Here is a 26,089-nt window from a genome sequence, read left to right as displayed (position 1 = left end):
GTCACCTGTTACGTAAGTGGTTTAGTGATCGGTTTTCCTGTCCAGTCCATCCCTGTGGCCAACAGGTGCTCTTTGTTCATTTGATCAATGTCTGAGTTGCAGATTTCTGTTCTGTACAGAATATTCTTCTCACTTTTTAAAAGCGGGGAAAAAAAGTCTTTGCTTTTGATTTTTTAATCATCTTTCATACTTTCTAGCCTGGAAGTTTCACTTGCAATAATTTACATGTGCATGCTCATTGTAGGCCACTGGTTTGCACGTGTAAGTTCCACGGGTGTGAGTGAGGCTATACTTGGCCTGCAGAGTCTTTACTACTGATAATGACAGGAGGCAACAACAGCTTGACTTTTACATCCCATGTGGAGTTTGCAGTACCTCTAGTTAAACAGGTTTTTACTTGTAAATTGAGCACATTTGATTCAGAAATTGATGAGATAATATGTAACGCTCAAAGTGCCCTTGATAGAGCTGCTCTTGTGGAGGAGAACTGCACTAAAATCTCAAACTCATAGACTTTAGATGAACACAATGGTCCCTTCTGGCCTTAGTCTGACCTCCTGCACATTGCAGGCCACAGAACCTCGCCCATCCACTCCTGTAATAGACCCATAACCTGTGTCCGAGTTACTGAAGTCCTCAAATAATGATTTAAAGACTTCAAGTTACAGGACATCAGCCATTTACTCTAGTTTAAATCAGCAAGTAAACCATGCCTAATGCTGCAGAGGAAGGCAAAAAACCTACAGGGTCTTTGCCAATCTGACCAAGAGGAAAATTCCTTCCTGACCCCAAATACGGCAATCAGTTGGACACTGAGCATGTCAGCAAGATCCACCTGCCAGACACCTGGGAAAGAATTCTCTGTAGTAACTCAGAGCCCTCTCCATCTAGTGTTCCCATCCCTGGATATTTGCTAGTAGTAGTCGCAGATGGGCCACATGCCATTGTTGGTAGTCCCATCATACCATCCCCTCCATAAACTTACCAAGCTCAGTCTTTGAAGCCTATTAGGTTTTTTGCCCACACTGCTCCCCCTGGAAGGCTGTTCCAGAACTTCACTCCTCTGAGTGTTAGAAAGCATCATCCAATTTCAAGCCTAAACTTGTTGATGGCCAGTTTATATCCATTTGTTCTTGTGTCAGCATTGGTGCTTAACTTAAATAACTCCTCTCCCTCCCTGGTATTTATCCCTCCTATGTATTTATAGAGAGAAATCATCTCTCCCCTCAGCCTTTGGTTAGGCTAAACAAGCCAAGCTCTTTGAGTCTCTTCTCATAAGGTAGGTTTTCCCTTCCTCTGATCATCCTGGTAGCTCTTCTCTGTACCTGTTCTGGTCTGAATTCATCTTAAACAAGGAAGACAAGAGTTGCACACAGTATTCCTGATGAAGTCTCACCAGTGCTTTGTATAATGGCAGTAACACTTCCCTGTCCCTATTGGAAATGCCTCACCTGATGCATCCTAGGTTTGCATTAGCCTTTTTCATGGCTGCTTCACATTGGTAGCTCATAGTCATCCTGTGATCAATTCTTACAACCAGGTCTTTCTCTCCTTTTTCACCTCCAACTGATAAGTCCTCCGCTTACAGCAGAAATTCTTGTCGTTAGTCCCTAAGTGCATGACCTTGCACTTCACACTATTAAATTTCATCCTATTTCTATTTCTTCAGTTTTCAAGGTTGTCCAGATCTTCTTGTATGATATTCCAGTCCTCCTTCCAACTTTGCCATCTGCAAATTTTATTAGATCACTCCCACTTTTTATGCCAAGGTCATGAATGAAAATGTTAAATAAAATTGGTCCCGATATAGATCCCTCAAGAACTCCACAAGTGTAACCTCCCTCCAACCTGACAGTTCCCCTTTCAGTATGACCCACTGTAGTCTCCCCTTTAACCAGTTAATTATCCACCGTTTTAGTTCTCATATTAATCCCTGTCTTCTCCAATTTAATTTATAATTTCCCATGTGAAACTGTATCAAATGCCTTACTGAAATCCAGGTAGATTCAATCTACTGCATTTCCTTTGTCTAGAAAATGGATTATCTTAAAGAGAGCAAACCATGTAAAACCATGTTTGCATGTTTTGTAACACCATAGTCACATGCTTTCATTGGCCAGTTTCCTCATCCAGCAGTCTACCCTCACAGTTCTTTAGTCCAGCTTCCATCTGTGAGTCTTGAGTTTTCCCTTCTGCCTTCTCTCGCCTTCCATCCATCATCTGCTTGAATCCCCTTTGAAACTCAACCACGGTTTACACCTGCATCTCCAAACCTTGGATCTTCTCTTCCAATAGCTCTATCAGGCAGCACTTCATACAAATGAAGAAGTTTTTGGGCTCTTTGGGTACCCACTCCAGGATAACGTACATCCCGCAGCGTCCACATCCAGTCATCTTCACTGTTTCTTCCATTTCTTGGATCACTACCACTGCTGCCTTTGTGTCTGTTATAGCATTCCCCGCCTAAACTCCTTTCAAGGGGGGGAAAAACCCTGCAAGCTCAGAATACCACACTCCCTCGCCCAGACTCCATTTTCTGCTCTGTTTGCTATCTCCTGCTGCTGGCTGGCTGCTTGGCTGCCTTTATAGGCCCGCTAATCAAGGTTCTGTTATGATCACAGGCTCTGCTTCTCTCACAGCACTCTGCCCCTACCAGCCTCTGCAAACTGAAAAACAAAAAGCAAACTAGCAAGCAAACAGACTCTCAAGAACTTAATCTCTGCCCTTAAGAAACAGGGGCTTGCCTCCCTCCCTTCTCTAACAGCTCTACACTCAAATTCCTCTGTTTTCTGGCTCTGTTTGCTGGCTCATATGCTGCTGCTCACTGGCTCTTCTGTGCTAGTCTTCATATTTTCTTTAACTCTTGTTTGATATTAAAGATGAATGGAACAAAGAATCGTCACCTGCCCTGGAACTGCAACATGGAGATGGGTATGGGGTGTGTCTGTGTGTGTCTGTGTGTTTTTTAACAAAACCTAGGCCAGGGCACTGGAAGGACCTAACTCAGTTTGATTCCTTCTGCTGAGCAGCTCTGCTTTGTGATGGGAAATGGACAGAAAATATTCTTTGTTCTTCAAAAGAGTTGCAAGGAACTTGGCTTCTTTAAACAATAATCAAACTCTAGTTTACTATTTCTCTTTTAACCCTCAGGTGCCTGCTCTCTTCTTGACCTCTTCTCTGATTCCTTTCTAATAGTTGTCCGATTCCCTGTTATAAATGAATCTCAGCAATAATGGTGATGTCACTTGCTGGTTGAAAAGCTCTTGAGATGGTTGTCCAGGACATAATTTGAGTTTTGAATCTAAGCTAAGAGGTATTTCAAACAACTTTCAAAATTGGTAAAACTGGCTAGGTGTGCAAGAGGTTTAAGAGTAGAATAAATATAGCAGAGATCGCATACTCTCAGCCAACAGCTATGCTGGGCTCTTGATCCATGCTGTTACTTGACTCTTCTCAAGTGGTAAATTGATTCAGTATTGAACCTGTCTCTCCATCCTGTGGATGGATACTACACCTAATCAACAAAATGCACACTGTTTCAGTATGTATTCTACACAATTTCTTGCTCTCAGCTACTTTCCCTTTTTTTTGTTTTGACATAGGTTTCCTATATCTTTCAGGGGTGAGAATCCATTTCCTCTCATGAAATAGCTTGATGCTATGGGCTCAGCTGTACCATCACTCTGGATAACTTATATTTGAGAGTAGTCTTATGAGCAGTAGGACACTTCACAGTGCAAGTGGTTACTCCTGAGGGAATTCTGCACCAAAAAAATAAAAATTCTGCACACAGTATTTTAAAATTCTGCAAATTTTACTTGTTAAAAGGTGGAGGCTCCAGTATGGCATTGGGGAGCACAGGTGGGAGATCCCTGTGCAGCTCCCCCTGGGACACAGACTCAGTGGTGAGGCTGCCCCTGACACAGCACAAGGGCCGGGCCTATCCCTCTCTGCCAGATGCACCAGCTGTGGGCAGGCAGGCTCAGCAAGGCAGGATCCGATTGTGGAGGGGATCCAGGTGTGGGTTAAGAGGGTTCTGTGTGGAGCAGTCTGGGTGGCTCATTGGGGGATACAGGTGTGGGGGGGATCTGGATGCACAGGGGCGTGGGGGAGTTCTGGGTGAAACGGTAATGGGATTCTGCAGGGGTGTCCAGGTGAAGGTGGTTGGGGCTCAGTGGGGGGGGGGGCACTGGGTGTTGTGGGGATAGAGCTTGGCAAGGGGGTATGGATGTAGGGGGTTCAGTGGGGAATCCAGATGCAGCTGGTTGGGGAGTGGGGGGGAGGAGCCGGGTGCAGTGGCTCATCAGGGTGGTCCAGCTGCAGGGGGCGTGGAGCTCAGTGGGGGGGGGGGTTCTGAGTGTGGTGGGGGTGAGGCTTGGTGGGAGGGTCTGGGTATAAGGGGGTCTGCATGCACAGGGGTTGGGTGGATGGGGGAGCAGCTCCCTGTACAGGGATCCCTCCTTCTGCAGCTGAGGAGCTATGGGTACAGGAAGGGGGTGAGGAAGAGGAAAGGGGAGTTTGCAGAGCTTCCTGCAGCTGGGGTGAAATCTGGGAATGGGTCTGACCTGGAGGGGAGGAGGAAGTCTCATCCTCCCCAGCCCAGCCGGGAGTAGCAGCTGAGCGCAGGGTAGGAGCCACCAGCTAGGTCTTTCCCAGTCCTGCCTCCTACCCCATAGTGACTTACTTCTCTGCTGGCTGCCCTGGGCCCCCAAAACATACTGCTGGGGAGGATCAGATGACTGCTCTTGTGGCTTCCCTTTGCTTTCTGGTCAGAAAGGCATTTTTCTGCGGGGAAGCAAAGAAATCTGCGGGGGACATAAATTGTGCACATACACAGTGGTGCAGAATTCCCCCAGGAGTAAAGTGGTGCAATATAAACTATGACTTCACAAAAGAGGAAGCTAAAATCCTGTAAAATGATTAATTAACTTTAGTTACATTTTCTGACTGCACAAAAGCAGTAGTGATTAAAAACCAACTGTATATTCACTCTTTAAAAAAAATACAGGTTAGATTTAAAGCACAAGGCACAGATGGCTTAATTTGAAGACTTAAAAGGCAACAGTGGGTGCGAGAGAAGATGACAGATTCATTTTCTTCCAATGCTGTCTGAGAGCAGAGTGTCCAGGGGCTAGAACAAGGTGTAGAAATCAGGACTGCTATGGGTTTTTTAAAAGCCTTGCCACTGATTTCCTCTGTGATGTTGGGCAACTTTTTAAGCTCTGGGTGTTTTTTTTAAACCTGTTTGTAAAATGGAAATAATATTTAAGCACAGTACATTTATTAAATAGGTCAGTAAAGAATATTTGAATAGTCTTTGTTCACAAGTATATTATCTTACTCTTTTTTCAAAAAAGGGTTTTTCTGCCCTTAACAAGAATGCCCTCTTTTTATCAGAAATTGGACAGAGTAACATTTAAGTGAATGGGGAGGAACAATAGATCAGTTAGAGCAGCAGTTCCCAAACTGTAGGGCATTCCCCCTTTTGTGGGGGTAGGGTAGTGGGGAGAGAGCGCCCCCAGCAGCAGCAGCGCCATTCTGCCCCTGATCAGTTCTGATGACAGGCCAGCTCAGCCTCTAGTCCCAGCTCCTCCCCTATCCCCAGTTCAGCCCCCAGCTCCACCTTCAGCCCAAGCTCCTCTGCTGAGCCAACTGTGCAGTAATGGGGTGGGTGATATGATAGGAAAAGTTTGGGTACCACTGTGGGTGACAAAAGTAGCACATAAAATGAGTGACCATGAGGAAGAAGGTATGAGTCAGGATCTGATGAAGGTGGTAGAAGCTTGGTAGAATTAGACGAGGGAGAGACTAGGGTCAAATGGTGAAGGGAAGAACCATCCCAGTAATGAGGGAATGAGAATGAATAAGGCTCACATACAATTGTTGAAGAGGGTGATAGTGACGGAGTTTGGCTTCCACCATATGAAGTAAAGGGTACAATTGTATCATAAATACTGTAGATACATAAAGTGATAATACATCCTTACTGATAGTACAGAAGTCAAAGGGAGTAATATGTTTGTTTCAGTACACTAACATCACTACTATTCTCACTTTAACTGCGAGAGGCAGTAAAAAGTAGGGTGACAAATGGTTGCAAAGGCATGACATGATTATATTATCAGAATGTAAACTTCATTTTATTAAACCTGATACTCTTAAGCTTTATTCATTTTCTACTGTAAAGTGTCAGGGAAAGGAGAAAAGATCCTAGGCTCGATGGCCAACTGATCTTAGCAAGTTGATAAGTTGTGCTTTTGGTGCATAGACACAGGCTGCCCCTTGGTGTTTTAGCTCTAAGGAAGCAGATGATGCTGAGGTCATGAATGTGCACGTCTAGGAGTGCTGGAAAGGAACTGCCCTTTTTTAAATTTTAGTTTGGTCTTAGTGTGAGATGGGTCATGCTTACTCAGGTGACTCTAATAACTCCTGTTACAGGGTGGGATGCACTCCGCCCCCTCCTCCCCCCAAGGCTCTCGGTACCTTAAAAACTGGGGAAACGGTCAGAAGTAAACATCAGCTTGAACTCCCTGTGCCAGCGCTTGTGTTTTAACTGGATGCCTTCCTCTGTGCCCCAGTATTTACTGCTTCACGGCCAACGGCTGCAAGGATGGTGGCTGGATGATTCTGCCAAGCTGAGCAGCAGTGAAGTAGCGAGCATTGTACCTATTTAAGGAGGCAGTAGCCTTCGATATTTCTACACCCCCCCCCGCCAATACCTACTAAGAGGGACGGGACGTTCACGGCTCTCAGGGCCTGGGTTCCTGGCCGCTTGGCTCCAGCTGCAGAGAGCAGGTTGCACATCACTCCTGGTGAACAGCGGGTTTGCTTGGTGGTCATGCCGCTGAGAAGTGACAGTCACAGCGCACAGACTAGCTCTGAGCTACAGATCGCGGGGAGAGGGGCTGAGCTACTCCGCGGGGAGGGAGCGAGCGGGCGGGCCCCACGTGCCTGTGCAGTGCCTGGGCGGGGGGATCGCGAGGGGCAGTGCCAGGCAGGGGGCGGGCCGGGCTGGCAGCCGGGGTGATTCTCCCCGTGCGGGGGGGAGGGAAGGGCCCTGGAGCGGAGTCCGGAGTAGGTGCCTCTAAGGGCACAGGTTTCAGAGTAGCAGTTTCTAAGGGCACAGGCCTTGCGGGTAGGGGGAGGAGCCGTGAGCGGGCGGCACCCACGGAGCGAGGCCGCTGGCTCGGGGAGGGGGTGGCGCTTATGGCGGGAAAGGAGCCGGGGGCGGAGCTTACCCTGTGGAGGAGGCGGAGCTTGTGGGCGGGGCTCCAGTAGGGAAGCGGAACGGGCCGGGCGCGGGGGCTGCTGGGAAGGGTCGGGATCAGCTGGGCCTGTACTTGGGGCCGCGGGGGCCCCGCGTGGGGGAGACGCAGCGTCTTCCAGCCTGGCCGGCCCGGGGGTGCGGCTGAGGCGGCGCTACCAGCCCGGATCTAGCGCGGAGAGTTGCCGCCATGCACGACGCCTTCGAGCCGGTGCCGATCCTGGAGAAGCTGCCGCTGCAGATAGACTGTCTGGCGGCCTGGGGTGAGCGGCGGGGCGACCCCCGGGCTCCTCCCCACGGGTCTTCGCCCCTCCCCCGGGGACCCCGCGGCGGGGTGGGTGAGGGCTGGTCACTCCGCCTGCCCCCGGGACCAGCTCCGAGCCGCGGCCCGCTTGTGACCCCGCGCCCTGACCGCCGTGGCTGAGCCTGCTGCCCCGGAGACCAGCGTCTCCAAACACCCCCGTGACACTGCGCTGCCGTCAGCCTCTCGGCTCGCTGCGGCTGTTCCCGTCCGTGGGGTTCCCCACAAGAAGGGCTCGAAGCTCTTTCTAAAAACACACGCTCCAGACTTTGTGGTGAATTTTGGGGTCTCCATAAACCACTTGTGTGACCCACCTTTAGCGTGGCCCAGGGCTACGGCCAGCGGGGATTGAGCCCCCGTTACAGGGAACAGAGAGAGTGGGGACTGGAATTGGGCTGAAGTGGGATTTGTAGCCTCCACCCATCAAAACTATTTTTTTTGAAGGGTAGTAGAAGTGACACACTTTGGTCTGTGTATGAGTCTGGTTTTTAAACATTTGGGTGAACTGACTGATCTGGTTGCACTCAGTTTGTATCAGTGTCTCTGATACTTGAATAGGTTTGTTTCTTGTGGGATGGAATTTGTTCTGGTCTTGTGCATCGTCCTCCATGTTTTCTTTCTCCATTGTTTAAGTGTGAGTATGAATGGTAGAAAATGTATTGTTGTGTAGCACAACAAGTGTCACTTTGCCTTGCCCTACCTGGTGTGTTTTATTTGTGAATAAACCCATACTTTGTGTCTTAAATACAAAACAATCTGACCTGGTGGGTTAGAACTGTTACCTAAGGCTGTGTATATACTATGGGACTGTCTACGGGCATAGCTACAGCACCGTAGCTATGCTGATGAAAAGTCATAGTGTAGATGCAGTCTTTGCTGGCAGAAGGTGATTTTCCATCGGTATAGGTTACCCCCTCCCCCCAAAGTGAGGTTAGCTAGGTTGATGGAAACATTTTTCCATTGAACTAGTAGCATCTACCCTGGGAATTAGCTATGTCGCTCAGGGCTATGCCAACCTATGTCAACTCAAATTTTAAGTATAGATCAGGCCTAAGTGACGATTCAAGTTACTATTATTACTGTAGATGGTGCAGTGAATACTTACAGTAGTATAAAATGGTCCAATATTTATAAATATGGCTTAGCTAGTTTCTTCCTGTAATTGTTTCTTATTTGTAGATTGCTTGTTACTATAGCAAAGCTGTGATATTAACAAATAAAGTTTAGCAAGCAGACAGTTCATAGCAAATTTGTGTTAGTGATACCTAGGTGAATAGGTTTTATTTATCATGCACCTTTGATTGCCTCGTCTGTGCTCTAATCAGTTTTCTCTGGGACTCTTTCTAATACTAAACCATTGGAGCAGTTTCAAATAAATGTTATATTATGGAACAAACTCTTTCATGTAAAAGAGTAACTTTGTCAGAAACTTCGCTTGTTTTTGGTTAAGCCTTAAAAATAAAACACTGAGACTTAAATTCGGTAGCTAAATTGAATATATTCCATACAGTGGCACTAATACAGTGGAAAAACATTGAAATTGAGAAACTTCATTGCAAAACAAATTTATTTGTTTCATTGAAGTCATAATCCTGTGGATTTTTTGAGCAACACAGTCTCATGGAATAGAGATGTCCTTCCAGTTTTATGACTTAATTCTTGATTAAATAGGAGAAGAGGTGGCTCAGGGGAAGCAAGATCTTGTTAAATCACAAGTAGCTTTGAGAAAATACGGTGTGAAAAAGGGAAAGGTAAATTTCATATGTTTAGTAAAGTTTTCCCTGTTATGAAGCTAAAGCTTAATTGAAATTTCATTAACAAGATTTTTGTGGATGAGTTGCATAGCAATACTTAGATTCAAAGCCTTCTAATATGCAATGTACCAAAGTGTGTGTGTGTGTGTTTGTGTGGAATAACAGTGGATTTTTCAAGTGTTCTACTTTGTAAATCCAAAATGACTTTTACGTGTCACGGCAACTCAAATACTATTTCTTTGTATCTAATGTAATCACTTCAGACATAACTGAATAATTCATGTGGACCACTGTGACTTCTAAATGTTTAACTACTGTGTTCAAAGTCAGAACTCACAAATGGTAGTATCTAAATTTGTCTTGCTCCCTCCAATTTTTCACTGTGTAGACCAGGCATCTATATGCAGCAGCCAATGCTTGAAAAGTAGTTTATCTTCTGTTTATGTATATTTATGAAGAATGCGGCGCTCTCTCCCTTTTACTGTACTTCATTATGAGTAGTGCCCTACCAAATTCACAGTCCAGTTTGGTCAATTTCATAATCATAGGATTTAAAAAATCTTAAATTTCATGATTTCCACTATTTAAATCTGAAATTTCATGGTGTTGTAATTGTAGGGGTCGTGACCCAAAAAGGAGTTGTGGGGGGATTGCAAGGTTATTGTAGGGAGGGTGGCGGTACTGCTACCCTTACTTCTGCACTGCTGCTGGCGGCAGCACCGCCTTCAGGGTTGGGCAGCTGGAGAGCAGCAGCTGCTAGCTGGAATCCCAGCTCTGAAGGCAGAGCCTCTTCAAGCAGAAGTAAGGACGGCGCCCTTTATGGTATTGCCACCCTTACTTCTGCGCTGTTGCCTGCAGAGCTGGGCCGCCACTCTCCAGCTGCCACTCTCCAGCCGCCACTCTCCAGCCGCCCAGCTCTGAAGGCAGTGCAGAAGTAAGGTTGGCAATACCATGACCCCTCTAAAATAACCTTGCGACCCCCCCGCCCCCTGCAACTGCCTTTTGGGTCAGGACCTCCACACAAAAGACCAGCTTTCACGGTCCAGGACACGTTTTTCATGGCTGTGAATTTGGGAGGGCCCTAATTATGAGCAAGTAGGCTCCTGTGTCGGGGCTGTGTTTCATACTTACTTCCTGATCCCTGGCAACGTTTGTTTCCCAAAACAAAGGTTACTCCATATGTAAGCACTTCCTCTAGGACAGGAGTGGGCAAACTACAGCCCGGGGTCGCCTCCGGCCCTTCAGATGTTTTAATCCGGCCCTCGAGCTCCTGCCAGCGAGCGGGGTCGGGGGCTTGCTCTGCGCGACTTCCGGAAGCAGCAGCATGTTCACCCTCCGGCTCCTACGCGTACGGGCAGCCAGGGAGCTCCACACACTGCCCCCGCCGCAAGCGCTGCCCCCGCAGCTCCCAATGGCTAGCAAACAGGGCCAATGGAAGCTGCAGGGATGGCATCTGCATATGGGACAGTGCGCAGAGCCGCCTGGCTGTGCCTCTGTGTACGAGCTAGAGGGGGGGACATGCTGCTGCTTCTGGGAGCTGCTTGAGGTAAGCGCTGCCCGGAGCCTGTACCCCTTACCCCCTCCCACCCTCTGAATCCATCGATCCCACCCTTCTGCACCCCAGAGCCCGCACCCCCAGCCAGAGCCCTCACCCCCTCCTGCACCCCACCCCCAATTTCATGAGCATTCATGGCCCACCATACAACTTCCATGCCCAGGTGTGGCCCTTGGGCCAAAAAGTTTGCCTATCCCTGCTCTAGGGAAACAATGGAAGAGCCATGCACGTTCCCCAGCTGAAATTTGCCTTAGTATGTTTTGGACCATTCAACAATGGGCTTCAGTTTAAGAAGATGAAGAATTTTCAGATTAATTTTAGCTGAGAGTCGTATTCTTATTGGTACTGATAAAAATTCTCTTATTTTATAGAGGAATGGCTGCTCGTTGGCACCAAACAAGGACACCTTCTTCTTTACAGGATCAGGAAGGATATAGGTGAGCTTGTACAAACAAAGCCAAGCTTTTGCGCAATATTATGCCAATGTATCATTCTCAACTCTTCAGTGACTCTAATAATACTGGTACCTGGTACATTTAGTATACTAAACAGCAGACTGTCACCTATAGTTTATGAAAATGTTTATACAGGGCCACTGCAGTATGTACAGATCTTACTTTCCTTTCCTTCTTTTCTGTTTACTGTCTTATAGAGTTTACCATCTGCTTTAAAATTACCCTTTCTCTCACGATTCCACCAAAGCTAATACTAATCTCTGAACTATAATGGTTTCCACATTTGTATTTACAGTAAATTAATGTAATGTGCATGAATACAATACCCACCATGCATAAACTCTAACCGAACCTAGTGAATAGATCAGATTGGCAATGCAATAAAAGGGCAACTTAATTAAAACGTGAGGCCCACCATCTTGATCAATATACATAATAAAATTAAACCTGGTTCAGAATCTTAACATTCTAATCTAGACCAAAAAGTACTCCCCTCTCTGTCTTTTGAGGAAGCAGTCACAAGTGGCCTTAATCCATTCTGGTGATGCCACAAAGAGCGCCTATTGTATTTAGAATCAGATATAAAATTACTCATGTTAAACAGATCTATATCTCAGCTATTTACCAGTTATAATGTGCAGAAAGCTATACTATTAAGTGTACCTAATTTAATAGCTCATTGGATTGCAAAGTAAAAAGGGGTGGCACATCTGTCTCAAATTACACCTGCTCTCAGAAGGATGCTATTTCTATTGTAGCCACTTGGATTACTAAACCCTAATTCCAGCTCATTTTTCCCAGCCTCCATAGGCAGTCTGTTTCAATAGATCATGCTGACTTGAGTTGCTAGTGTCTTTTGTCTCACTTGGTAAATTTCTCCCCCTTTTTGCATCAATACCAGGAGAGGTTACGTCATCAGAAAGTGGCTGTAAGTTTGTATCCATAAAACTTTTAAACCCTTGTAGTGAAGTGTTTTATTCTTTGTCCATCTTGCAGTGATGTGCTTCCTGGAGATCTGAGTTGCTGGTATTTGATTGGCTGGGAAAAAAGGTGCTTTAGTGCTGTCTTCATAGCTTGAGGTTTTTAAATATTTAATTAAATTATATTAGGATCTGAGATTACAAGGCAAGGATTTAGCTAATGATGGGACCTTCAGATTTGCTGACTTCATGAAGTTAAACCACATTTTTGGACTCCCCAGCTAGATATCTATGACAACCTCAGATTCCCCAAACTGGTTTAAGAAAAAGGAAGCACACACTTCTTACAAGACATGCAATCTTCTGGCATTAGCTGCTTTATTCGATATCTTTATTCGATATCTGCTATAATTTTGTGGGATTTAGAGTAAAAGTTTATGCAGTAATAAATCTGAAGGCAACTGTGATTTTATGTCACTCGTTAATCTCTGCTTGGTAGGTTGCAACAGATTTGAAGTGACACTAGAGAAATCCAACAAGAACTTCTCAAAAAAGATTCAGCAGGTAGGAAATGGCAGTTGTTGACACTAGGGAAAATTGCCAGTGTTTCCACTAAGAGGGTGCAATGTGAAATACTTTAATCTGGAATCTCCAGAAGGCTTTTTTTTTTTTAACAGTAAACTTTGTTGGGAGTGGCACAGACTAGCCTAACTGTGCGTTTGTCCACAGTCTCTTCCTACAGTAGGAAGGAACTTGGTTTGGTGGTTACAGCAGATGACTTGGAGTTAGGACTCCTGGGTTCTTTTCCTGACTCACTGAATCACTGTGACCTCCAGCAAATCATATATTTGTACGATGGAGATAATACATTGCTGTCCAACCTGGTGAGAGAATTAATGAAGTAAAGCACTTGATTTCCTTAGATGAAACATGCTATTAAAGTGCAATTATTGTTTTGGCTATTAGAGGCTGGAATCTAGAATAGCTGTGTACTGACTTGCTGTCAGTTTTGCCACCATTTTAATTTCAATAGATGTGAGCACATTGAATGTATCATTGCAGTAGAGCACCTTGCATTTTCATTGGAGAAGAACAATAGTTTTTAAGGAATCATTTACATCCTTTTATTGGTAAGGCACCAGAACATGGTTAAATCTTGTTAAAGGGATCTACGTTGTTAAGCTTTCTCACTAGGAAAGGATATACAGGTCTGTCTCATCTTACACTGGGGTTACGTTCCACAGTCACCGCCTAAAGCGAAAATCGCGTATAGTCAAAATTACATTGAGTGTAATGGCGGGCGGAATCGCCTGCACTACAGAAACAGTATTTAAATTGTTGTTTTTCTCTTTTTGGGGGTTTTGTTTTTGTTTTTGCTGACCGCGTACAGCTGAAATCGCACGTGTTAAATGCGCCTAAGATGCGACAGACCTGTAAACAATATAAGCTAGCTTTATCAGACATTTCATGAGTATAGGTGCAGGATTGTACAGTAGCTGTAGGAATGCCACACAGAAAGTAACAGTAGCCCCATCTTCATTGCCTTATGTGGGTAAATAAAACTATTTGCATAGACTAATTAAATCTCTGTCCAAGTTGGGGGGGCGGGGGGCAGGGAAGAGCGTTTTGGCTTGTAGAGATGTTGCTTTAATACAATTCTCTTTTCAGATTCATGTTGTTTCCCAGTTTAAAATTCTGGTCAGTTTGTTAGGTAAGTGAAGAATATGTTTTAGTATTCAATTTGTTCTTTTTTTTGTGCAATTACTTGGCTGAGCATGAACCCCGCTCTTCTCTACCCTCCCTCCCCCCCAGTACAGACATCCGTTTGTTGTACCAAGGAAAGTGAATAATTCACACTCTCACCTACTAAGGCTTATTCTTAAAACAGTTTGCCACCTTCTTGATTTGGGGAGGTCCTTCACACCTGCATGAGGGTCTAGTTGTTGAAAAGTCATTGGGTCTAGAATTCAGGCCTCTAATTTGCAGGGAAGTGTTATGCATTATAGATTAAGAAGCAGCTGGGCTACTCTTAAGCCAGTAAAGACATCTGGGGAACAGACCACAAATATTCAAATAACTTATGCAAGAGTTTTGAGTATTTTGAGTACTGTATGTTGGGTGAACTTATTCTTGAATTATGATCTTCCTTGTCTCTTTTTACTTATGGTACAACACCCTCCTTTTTGACCTCCAAGTCCCAGCAATCCCGACTCCAGCATGTGTAGAATGCTGCTGCCTGCGTTCTCGTGCGTACAAAAACTTGACCACACCAGCTCCAACTTTCAACTCTATTCACCACCCACAAATTTCAGGAGCCAGTTCAAAATGGTTGTTTTTTTTTTTTTTTTAAATAAGAGCTTCCATCATGAACTTGCTGTGGCCTGCTTTCTCTTCTGTCCTACTTCCACTTTGTTTGCTTGTTAGCACCCATTCTTGGTTCCTTCATGCAGTCTTGCCACGGTTGGTGTGAGAGTCTTCTGCAACCCAGAAACCTTTTTGTCTCACTGATTGTTTTCAAATTGTCTGGGGGGGGGAAAAACCCGTCCCTTTCCTATCCTGAAACTCTTAATTTCTCTCACTAGTTTGGATCTGCTTTGTAAACATACTTAAATTTATAAAGTGTTTTGTGATAGTTTGTGTAAATTAAAAATGAGTTGCATGTGTTAAATTATTGAACAATAATTAGGAATTTTGTCTAAAACAGAAAATAACATTTATGTCCACGACCTGTTGACATTTCAACAAATCACCACAGTCTCTAAGGCAAAAGGTGCATCTCTGTTCACCTGTGACTTACAGGTAAGTGGAGGCAGGTTAATGTTGCAAGCGTTCTGACAAAGTCTCATAACAAGGACTAACTTTCAAATTTCTCAGAGGGTTTGGTATGTTAAATTTAAAATGAAAATAACTGTATTATATGAGAAATTAGGAGATGTTGGGGTTCAGCACTTCTGAAAATCAGGCTGCTTATTTACATGTTTAACAATGGACTTAAGAACTTCACTCCAGGTATACCAAGTTTTAAAAATGTTGGTCTTGGTCCCTCCCTTCACTTTGTAAGAGTATACTTGGTTGTAATTTTGGCCTTTCACCCATTGATTCAAGACTTAACTGAATTTTCATCCTAAGTGATGAGATTTTTAAAGGGTTCTTCGAGTGCTTTTTTCATTTGGAAGCCATCCGCATCTTGGGACTTAAAATGGGGCTTACAAAGGTAATGGAATCACCATTTGAGTGATTCTTTGAATTTTCACTTCACAGTCTTTTTCTGAAGATTGTTTCTGGTAACAGTTACATTAACCTACAGTGTCTTGGAGACACTAATGTCTGATTCAATCTATATAATGTTCCATAAGGATAAGGTGGTCCTTCATCCGGGTCCTACGGTCTTATAAAAATGGTCTCTTATTTACACGTAAATCAGTTCATCAGTTTACCTGTACTTTGGTCCCCAAGCCTTGCTCATAGCTAGAGGAGACGCAAGTTGATGGTGTACCTCTAGTGCTTTGATTTACTCTTCACAGGAAGCTTGGTCTTTGTAATTAGGCAAGCCGAAACTTTTGCCCAGTGATAAACATTTTCTCATAATTATTTAGTCTTGGGCTTCTAGTGTTAACATACAGCTAATGCTAAATCTTATGAAACATGCAAATCCAAGCGTTACAGAGTGTCTTGGTGTACTTTTTGTGTGTGGGAGTCTGACTTAACGTGTACTTGCAGTGGTGCTTCTTGTCAATAAACTGTTCTAATTAACTAGTATACAAAACATAGATCATAGATAGTTCATTAATATGATCATGTCTCCCTTTCTTTGAATCCCTTGTTTCCCACTCCTTCACCACATAAGTGTCAAGTTTTTTGTCTTTACATTCCAGGTCCTGACTAATGCCAATTTCTAATGCTTATCTGTCCTTGTCTTTTTCATATTGCCACAGTCCTTTCCACTTCACCAGTAATATTATTTTCCACCTCTATCTTTTTCTCCCACCCTGCTCAACTCCATGTGGAACCCCTCTTGGAGCTGATATGTAAGGCACTGCCCTCTCCATATTCATATTCCTACCATGATGCTGTCAAGCAATTAATTAACTAATGATGAGGTGGAAGGGTAACTGGGGACAGCAAAACACCATTGACCACTTAGAGTAGGAGAAAAAGGTACAAACAACTTCTCTTGTTGACTGAAGGGTCTTGGGGAAAGACAGTGCCTTTCTTTGTTTGTACAGCACCTAGCACATTGTTGGAGCTACAGGAAAAATAGTGGGAGTAGATGGCTGAATAGTCGGCAATGGGAATTGGTGGCTTTCACCTCTTCAGATCTAGCTCAGGGTAGTAGTGACTGAGCCCTTACCATCTTGAAGGCTGGCTGGTTGACTACATGAAAGGGTTTGGTGCATCTTGTCCTTGGGGAAATGGAACAGGTGTCTTCATTGCATAAACCACCATCACAATGTTTGGTCTCTGCAGAAAGGTCAGTCTATGCCTGTTCATTCAGTCTTTGGCCTATCTTTTTCTGTATAGAGGCGGTCTCACCAAAATAAGGTTGAGGTACAGTGGCAAATGTGGGTAAGCTTATACTGCTGCTACCCAATTCAGTCTCCAGAGCTGTTCTCCTGGTAGCTTTCATTAACAGTAGAGTTCTTGATAAAAGACCTATTGTGGCCTGGATTTATCTTGCATTAATTATTTCAGAATACATCTCAAAGAATCTTTCTTCTGGCCACATGCACATCTGAACTCAAATTCACACCTTGATTGACATCCACTTTGGGTTTGGCCCAGTGAGAAAATAGTCCATGGTGACCTGATGGGAGCATGAAAGTTTACTCAGCTGCAACTTAGCTCTTCTATTGGCCAGTTGTGCTATAGGTTTAGGATTATTTATGGCCCTATATTATCTTCCTTATTTACCTTCTAATCCTAATGCATGTGAGGCTGTCTGTTTTCACAGCACTCTGATACAGGGGAGGAGGTGCTGAGGATGTGCGTGGCAGTGCGGAAGAAGCTACAGCTGTATTTCTGGAAGGACAGGGAGTTCTATGAGCTACAGGTGAGATAGTGGTGTGGGAACCACTAGACTGTATGAGAGCCCTTGCCAGAGTATCAAATTGTTTTTAATACCCCAGTTTAATCAGCAGTATAATTCAGAATTAGTGCTAGGTTCTGCTTCCAGGGTACACTTGATAATGCTGGTGCTGCATGGTTTAACAAAGAAGCAGCAATTGAAAGCAAAGTGTTGATACCATTGAAATAATGGATTGGGAGCTAGATATGGATGAAAATCACCAGGAGCCAATAGACTGACTCCTTTCTTGAAGATGATGGGTAGTGATAGAAAGATACAATTTGTATACAATCCTAATTGTCCTCTGCATTCTAGCTCTGGTCCACTTTGAGACCCAATTAAATAACTGTTCAGAAAGGTCACACTGTCTAGTTGCAGAATGCCCTGCTGCTGTGCAGAAAACTGGAGTTGGGACATTCTAGCTGAATGCTGTCGTTCCCTGGCCAGGAAGGGTTGGGAGTGATTCTAAAGTAGACTCCACTTCTTAAACAGATATAGCCTGCCCTTTCCTGCAGCAAACATGTTGCTAGTGAGAATTATTCAATGAGCATATCACTATTTTGCAGTAATATCTAATGTTTGAGGACCCTACTAGCTACAGAACTGCAATCTTAAAAGAAACCTTTCCTATTGTGTAAGAGTGAAGAAAGGGTTATGTGCTCAGTGTTACTGTACTGCCTCCTCCGCAATTAAATATGAAACAAACTTTCCAGACCACAGGTTAACAGGAGGCCGGGGAAGGCATAGTTAGCTCCTAAGGCAGCCAATATGACTTATTTTCCTTTCATCCTTCAGGGGGACTTCAGTGTGCCGGATGTGCCCAAGTCTATGGCATGGTGTGAAAATTCTATCTGTGTAGGTTTCAAGAGAGACTATTATCTGATAAGGGTAAGTACAGGACTTTGAACTGAGTATGTAAGGGGATGCTAATCATTTTAGGGAGAGTACATAGACTGCTCCCAGGGAGGGAGGATTCAGAGTGAGAGACAGAACTATTTATCATAAAAATGTGCCATTTTTGACATGCTGTCTTTCAACTGACACCTCCTTCCACAAAAGCATGCATGTTCCTTTAAATTGCCTGTCTTTCTGAAAGAAAGAAACTATCTTGCTGTTGCAAGTAATGCCTAAGATTAGTTTAACTGAATTAAATTAAGAAAACATTTTTTCATCTGGGCAGCACTTTAACTCAGTTTCATAGTTTCCCTTTTGTTTGGTGTATTTACACCTCAACATAAGAGGGGAAAATATTTTAAAGATAACCTATTCAGTAGGGTTTTTTAAAGCGAGGTTATTCAAGGGGCAGAGTAACTTCACCAAAATTATTTTAGTCCTTTAGCTGAAATTAAACAGCTTCAATTTGACAACATCCCTTTAAATATCTAAATTCATCCACTGTTAATTATTTCAGATTCCACAGCAGGGATGTAATGAAGTAGTGCCTTCTATTCGTTGGTTAATTTGACAGAAACATTAACAATAAAGTCATAACTATTACCATTACTATAGTTTTCCATCTTTATCATTTTATGCTGATATTTTAGGAAAATGGAATCCATACCTATGGTACTGTCACTTAAATAAGGCCCATATATGAATGAGAAGGGTGTCCAAGGAAAATCCATGGACTACTGCACACTTTTACTGACATCAGTATTATCGTGCTATACAGACTGTATGTCTTGGTGGCTAAATAACAAGATCATCCAGTTACAGTAATCTATTAGCAATAGGAACAGGCTTCCTCAAATTAAGAGAGAAACACAAATTTATTTTTAAATTGCAATGCTAACAAGTAATATTTTGATACATACAAAAGATGACCTACAAATAGCCTTCAAAACTACCTTCATGTGTTAATGGATATTTTGAGACTCCTGTATCACTTTCCCCAAAAAAAAAAAAAAAAGCTATAAAGTCGGTCTTTTCATCAAGTAGTCTTCTATAGTTTTGAGATGACAACTCCACAGTGAAAGCTGAATGACCTTTCCCCTCCCCCCTTCCTCTCACAGGTGGATGGAAAAGGGTCCATCAAAGAACTGTTCCCCACAGGGAAGCAGCTTGAACCATTGGTGGCTCCCTTAGCAGATGGAAAAGTTGCAGTTGGTCAAGATGATCTAACGGTAGTACTTAACGAAGAAGGGATTTGTACTCAGAAAGGTGCCTTGAATTGGACAGACATTCCCATAGTTATGGGTGAGAACCAGAAGTTTTTTCCTTGCTGTAACCCAGCCAGAATTTGTCAGCTTTCTGTTCCTTATGAGTGGAGCAGATTTAAGGTTACTAGCTTAATGTATGAGGCTTTGATTGTGTCGCACTGGTTTTATTACAATCATCTGAGTGCTAGTTAGCATGACCTATTGATTAGAGCAGAGCGGCATGGGTTATATTTTTGTCTCTACTTCCTTGCTCTCAACTTCTGTGCCCTCAGTTTCTTTTTCAGTACGGTGGGGATAACCCCATCTTTGTAAAGTGATTTGAGATCTACAGATAAGACACTACATATATGCCACTTGTTTTTGTAATTTAAAACCTGATTTTTGGCTTTTGTGAGCAGTTGAGTACTGCAGAATTTGCATGTGGTGAGAGAGAAGTGGCAAGGAAAACTGAGGGGGGGGAAGAGATAGTAATGAATTGTTGTTAATTTCTAGCATTAAGCTCATTGATGGATTTGGGGGATGGGTAAGAGGGGCGTAATGTACTGAAAATTTCTGGAAAGAAGTTATGTAGTGAGTTGTGGCCCTTTCCAGGGTATATTGGAGAAATCCATCTGATGCATGCTTGTTCCATCTCCCAAACAGAACATCAGCCTCCATACATCATTGCGGTGCTACCAAGGTATGTGGAGATTCGCACTTTTGAACCCCGGCTGCTGGTGCAGAGTATTGAGCTGCAAAGACCACGCTTCATCACCTCCGGAGGGTACAAGAGCACTTCCTTTTTCATCTCTCCCTATACCTAGTCTTTCTTCTTTGACAGCTTCTGTGTATTGTGCCCTTCCATACAATCTGAAATACAACTCTGGTAAACTAACACCATGAGTTCATCATCATGTTGTCTCTTCTCTGACCTGTGGAGTCAGAAGTTGTCAACAGCTCATAGCCAGAACCTTAATAATCTGCCTCTTTTGCCCCTACACCATGCTGTGTTGACCTTAGGGTTACTGAATAAGGGACACTGTTCTCTTGTGTTCTACTGCTTTCTTGCAACTAAATTCCTCTGTACCTCTCACAGCCCTCTTTGCTCTGCAGTGGCTAGTATAGACAGAATACTTGTATCCTTATTGCTTAGTTATGTAACCTGTTTTGATTTAATCTAACCTGGTGATTTGGGGGTATAACTGCCTTTTTTTCTTTTTCTTTTTCTTTTTTTTTTTTTTTTGTAGAAGGCAGCTAGAAGCACTGACAAGTTTGCACAAAACTTTCTCTGGGGATTTATTTTTAAAAAGGCTTAAGATTAACAAAATGTGTCTGTGCTTGTGGGGTGGGGGCTGGGGAGGCTCATGTTCTGAGCACAACACAGGAAGCTAGGAAATCCTTAATTCTGTTCTGACTCCCTCCAACCTTGACTAAGCCACTTAAACACTGTTTCTCAGTTTCGCCATCTGTAAGGTAAAAGGTAATACTTACCTACCTCGTGTGGGCATTGAGGATTAATTGGGTGTTTAAGTTGCTCTGAATATGAAAAGTAGATGTTATTCAAGGCAGCATCACTTGACTTTGATGACAGTAAATATGTATAAGCTGATCTCTCATGGCTTTCAAGGGCATAGTGGGGGTTCCCTTGCTCTCTAGTAGAACCTTTGATTCCTGTTTCAAGCTTGATTATTGGGGTGGCTGCAGTAGTGCCTTGACGACAAGCTTCTTGTGGAAATGGAATACTGTGACCCTTTACGAGGGTACCCAGGATTGTGAGGCACTTTACTGCTGCCCTTAGCGTGAAGTAGTCTTGTCTGTGTATCCGTGATCAGCTCCCCGAAACCACCACCAGCCTCTGAAAGCATAAGCACTACCTCCTAGGCCTCTGCAGAGCTCACTTTCTCTGTACAGGTAGCAACAGGTACACAACCCCCGAAAACTCAGTGTTCCCTGCAGCGTCCAGCCTCTATCCGTTGAATACTCAGACTCACCGGGTCTGCTATTCCCAAACATCAGCTTCTAAGATTTGACTCAAGAGGAGCACATTGCTTAACACTACTACACTTAAACTTGTTTTCATTATAAATATATATATTACACTGCTCTACAGCCAAAATGCTTCTGAAATAAATGTAGTCAAACTTTACTAATTCTGGGTCACTGAGAACGAAAATGATGCTTAAAATTGTTGATTGGCTCTAGTTTTCAAGATATGCTATTGGGTCAGTATATACGACCCTTGACTTGGGAATGGCGGAGGATAAGTGAGTTATAAAGGGAAGGGATCTCAATTTAAACCAGAAATGACTAAAATACATCTTTGACTGGATCTATGAATAAATCTATGACTGGGTTTGGACAGTACTTGCTTTTTAGGCAAAACAATGAATGATGCAATCTGAAGCTGGTATTGCGTCATACATGATATGAATTGCATCATGTTATTCCTAGAAGTCATGGATGATGCAATCCTAACGAAGCTTACATCACTCTGCTGAACAAATTGCCCTATATCAGCTCTAGAAATCATACAGTGTCGTGCTCTCTTATTTGTCAGTGTTTGATTTTGCAAAGGGACACATTTCTGTTTAGCCAAAGTGAGCAGAGATGCCTCGTACTTGTGTGAACAGTGCAGATAACTTCTGCTATGTTTGTGGTGAAGTGACTTTTGCATCACAAAAGCGCAGTATAACCACTATGGTTAAGAAAGCCTATCACCTTTATTTTGGCTGCAAAATTGGAGATCAGGACAAGAGGTGGGCCCCACACATATGCTGCAACACTTGTGCAACAAATCTTCACCAGTGGTTGAACAGGAAGAGGAAATCTATGCCTTTTGCAGTGCCAATGATTTGGAGAGAGCCAACAGATCATACCAGCAATTGTTACTTCTGCATGGTGCCTCCAGTTGGGAAAGGTGTGTCAAAGAAGAAAAAGTGGACTGTGCATTATCCAAACATTCCATCAGCTATACGCCCAGTACCCCACGGAGAAGGACTGCCAGTTCCTGATGCACCAGAATCATTCTCACTTGAGTCAGACGAGGAAGAGGATGAAACTTCTGGTCCTGAACCATCAATGTCACAGGACCCACATTTTCTCCCATCCTCCTCCTCTGAACCACACCTCATAATACAAGGTGAACTGAATGACCTTGTCAGGGATTTGGAACTACCCAAGAGTAAGGCAGAGCTGTTGGGCTCCAGACTACAGCAGTGGAATCTCCTGGCAGGTGATGTTAGGGTTTCCATGTTCCGTGACCGTCAAAAGGATCTTGTCCCATTCTTCTTCATGGAAGGTGATCTTGTACCCTGCAATAACATTGATGGTGTGATGGCAGCCCTCAACATCGTTCATGATCCAGATGAGTGGAGACTGTTCATTGATTCATCGAAGACGAGTCTTAAAGCTGTTTTACTGCATAATGGCAATGTTTTGCCATCAATTCCAGTTGGTCATGCAGTCCATATGAAGGAAACCTATGACAACATGAAACAACTTTTGAGGTGCATAAACTATGACCAACATCAGTGGCAGCTTTGTGGCGATTTGAAGGTTGTTGCTCTCTTGCTTGGTCTGCAGACTGGATACACAAAGTACTGCTGTTTTCTCTGCGAATGGGATAGTCGTGCAAGAGATTCCCACTACATCAAGAAAGATTGGCCACTCCGACAGTCATTGGAGCCTGGGAGGAAAAGTGTTCAGCATCCACCACTTGTTGAATCAAGGAAGATTCTGTTACCACCCTTACACATCAAGCTGGGTCTGATGAAGAACTTTGTCAAGGCCATTGACAAAACACAAGCAGCTTTCAAGTACCTCCGTGGAAAATTTCCAAGGTTAAGTGAAGCTAAGATAAAGGAAGGTGTCTTTGTTGGTCCTCAGATTCGTGAACTTCTTCGAGATGATGCATTTGACCATGCACTGCGTGGCAAGGAAAAGACGGCATGGAAAGCCTTCCAGTTAGTGGCAATAAATTTTCTCGGAAACAACAAGGCAGACAACTACAGGTTGTTGGTGGAAAACCTCCTCAAGGCATACAAAAGCCTTGGTTGCAACATGTCACTAAAGATACATTTTTTGCACTCTCATCTAGATTTTTTTTCCAACGAACTGCGGAGCAGTGAGCGACGAGCACGGCGAGCGATTTCACCAGGACATTGCAACAATGGAGAAACGCTATCCGGGCAAATGGAGCCCATCAATGCTTGCAGACTATTGCTGGACAGTGACAAGAGATGCTCCATTTAATGAATACAAGAGACAAGCCAAGAAGCGCCGAGTAGACACTGACTAGGACTAAACTATGTACATAATAGTTTTTTGCCTTTTGTTTCATAATAAATTTTATTTATATAACCCTTTTGCTGATTTTTAAAGTGTTACATAAACAGGACAGGTGAAATATTATCATGTAAAGCAACCATAAACACATGAAAAGACCTAGGTTTACAATTTATGATTAAAACTCTACTATCTACACAATATACATAGACATAAAATGTAAAAACTTAAATATCTTAGAAACAGTAGCCAATCCGTTGTTTTAATTGTCATATTTGAATTCAGCACATCAAAATACATAATAAATAGCACATTTTATCTCTGAAGCAGACGACTTCTCAAAAATTGTAGACCAGTGTTATCAGTGACTAGAGATTTAAGTAAATAATGAGTAATAATATTGGAAACAAATGGTTACATATAAAACAAAATTGTAACATGCTTTCTAGAGACTAATCTTATCTAACAAATTACTCTTTTGTCCAAAGAAATTTCTCACTCAAAGTTCTCTTCAGTGTTTTCAGCCAAGCCTGGTTGAGACTCCTTTTGCATGAAGCAAAAGCACTGTCCTTTTACTTCCTCAGTGAAGGGTGCCTGGGTGTCCCTTTGTACCCCCAAATATACACAAGCAAGCCTTTGATAAGCACCCCAAGATAAGGGTCTCTTCCTTTTAGTTCCTTTCTGAAATTCTTTCTTGCAATCCAGCTGCAGGTATCTGATTGCAGTGTAGACATACCCCGAGTGTCCTCAGGAATTCATAGTGGTGGTTTAATCGCTTTCTGTTTTGCCTTCACCACCATGTTGAGCAGGGGAAAGGAGAACTTGAGTAACCTCACCACTTTAGTATATCTGGTTAAGTCATACATGTGTTAACCAGGATTGACTATTCTTGCAAAATGTGGGATAGAGTTCCTGCCTCACTATTACATCTTGGTAACCTGCCTTTTCTCTTCCAATTATAGTACGAATATTGTGTATGTGGCCAGCAATCATTTTGTTTGGCGTCTCCTTCCAGTCTCCATAGCAACCCAGATCCAGCAGCTTCTCCAAGACAAGCAGTTTGAATTGGCTCTGCAGTTGGCGGTAAGTTGTCTTCTTTAGTGGTGTGGCTGGAATACACTATTTGTATTGCTGGGTATAGAACCATGGGCCAGTCTCTGTAGTCTGTTTGGTAACTGCTGCCACTAAGCACTGTTGCAAGCCCTGAGGTCTTAACCTCCTTGATGTCCACTTCACACAAACTCTCTAGTTCCTCTTGATTAACCCTTTAGCCATTTAACATCTTCCTGTCTCCGGGTTCTACTCTGCTATCCAATGCTGCCCATCCTTGACAAGCTGTCTGTTTTTAGAAGGTTAGGTGCTTTTGGTCACCTGTTCAATCCTGGATTTTCCCATTCTCTTCAATGAATTTCAGGCTCAACACTGTCAATGTTTTTCTTCTCCATTCTCTTTATATTTAAGCACAAGAATTCTTCCTATTATTCCTGGGTTTGTATTTGTGTAGGAAATGAAAGATGATTCAGATAGTGAAAAGCAACAACAGATTCATCACATTAAGAACCTTTATGCCTTTAACCTCTTCTGCCAGAAGCGCTTCGATGAATCCATGCAGGTTTTTGCCAAGCTTGGTACAGGTAACTTGGTATAGTCTGGGGTTGAAGAATGTGGGTGAGGGGAGACTACAGTAAATCTCACCTGAAATTGACGCTGGTTCTGAACTTCATTTTGTTTGAGAACAAGTAGTGTCGTCTTGTGCAGCCCAAAGATTAGTTTGTTGGTTAAATGCTGAACCCCCCCCCCCCACTACTCCACAAAAAGTGTCACAAGTTGGAATAGAAGTATAAGGGGCACCTGTACACTTGCCAGTTCCTTCACTCTGAGGTCTGAGCACCAGCCACTGCTAAAAATCAGTGAGCCCCTATCTGTTTTTCTGCCTGATGGACATTTCATGGAATGGAATAAGAATGAAGTGAGTGAATGTCAAAAGTTCCTGAATAGTCAACTTTCAGCTAAAGACATGACTTTCAGTGAGTCTTAGGCGCCTAAGTCACTTTTGGGCGTTAGGATCTTTTGAAATCTACTCCTGGGACCAGAGGAACAGATCAGGAGCCAGGCGGGTCCTAAATTCTAATCTAAGTAATGAACTTTAGAGTTCGTAAACTGTGTGAAACTGATACTCATTAGTAAAGGGAACTGCTGGTCAGGTCTGTCCTTGTAATCTGTTCAGAAACTCATTGGATTTATTACAATGGTGTCTTGTTCTTAGGAGCCTTTTGCAACCAGCAGTATTAATTCACAGTCCTGCCATTGAACCTCATTATTAGTGTTGGGATTCTGCACTAAGCTCTAGCAA

At 43.4% G+C, this 26,089-nt stretch overlaps 1 protein-coding gene across 2 annotated transcripts in view; it reads left to right on the top strand.

Moving 5' to 3' along the window:
• Positions 1 to 7,395: 7,395 nt before the first annotated feature.
• Positions 7,396 to 26,089, top strand: part of VPS39 (VPS39 subunit of HOPS complex) — a 45,733-nt gene continuing 27,039 nt past the window's right edge. Inside the window, exons 1-12 of one of the 2 annotated variants that reach the window (XM_065404463.1) lie at positions 7,396 to 7,527; positions 11,246 to 11,311; positions 12,231 to 12,257; positions 12,749 to 12,813; positions 13,918 to 13,960; positions 14,954 to 15,048; positions 17,201 to 17,299; positions 18,110 to 18,202; positions 19,327 to 19,510; positions 20,116 to 20,236; positions 24,699 to 24,819; positions 25,241 to 25,370. In XM_065404463.1, coding sequence (XP_065260535.1) covers positions 7,455 to 7,527; positions 11,246 to 11,311; positions 12,231 to 12,257; positions 12,749 to 12,813; positions 13,918 to 13,960; positions 14,954 to 15,048; positions 17,201 to 17,299; positions 18,110 to 18,202; positions 19,327 to 19,510; positions 20,116 to 20,236; positions 24,699 to 24,819; positions 25,241 to 25,370 — 1,117 coding nt within the window. In that variant the 5' untranslated portion in view covers positions 7,396 to 7,454. The remainder of the gene's footprint in view (positions 7,528 to 11,245; positions 11,312 to 12,230; positions 12,258 to 12,748; positions 12,814 to 13,917; positions 13,961 to 14,953; positions 15,049 to 17,200; positions 17,300 to 18,109; positions 18,203 to 19,326; positions 19,511 to 20,115; positions 20,237 to 24,698; positions 24,820 to 25,240; positions 25,371 to 26,089) is intronic. The other variant, XM_065404462.1, reaches the window with a different exon arrangement.

This window comes from Emys orbicularis, chromosome 4, assembly GCF_028017835.1.
Source record: "Emys orbicularis isolate rEmyOrb1 chromosome 4, rEmyOrb1.hap1, whole genome shotgun sequence".
NCBI classification, from domain to species: domain Eukaryota; kingdom Metazoa; phylum Chordata; order Testudines; family Emydidae; genus Emys; species Emys orbicularis.
The sequence above is the reverse complement of the archived record's forward strand: the minus strand, read 5'-3'. Positions and strand labels throughout refer to the sequence as shown.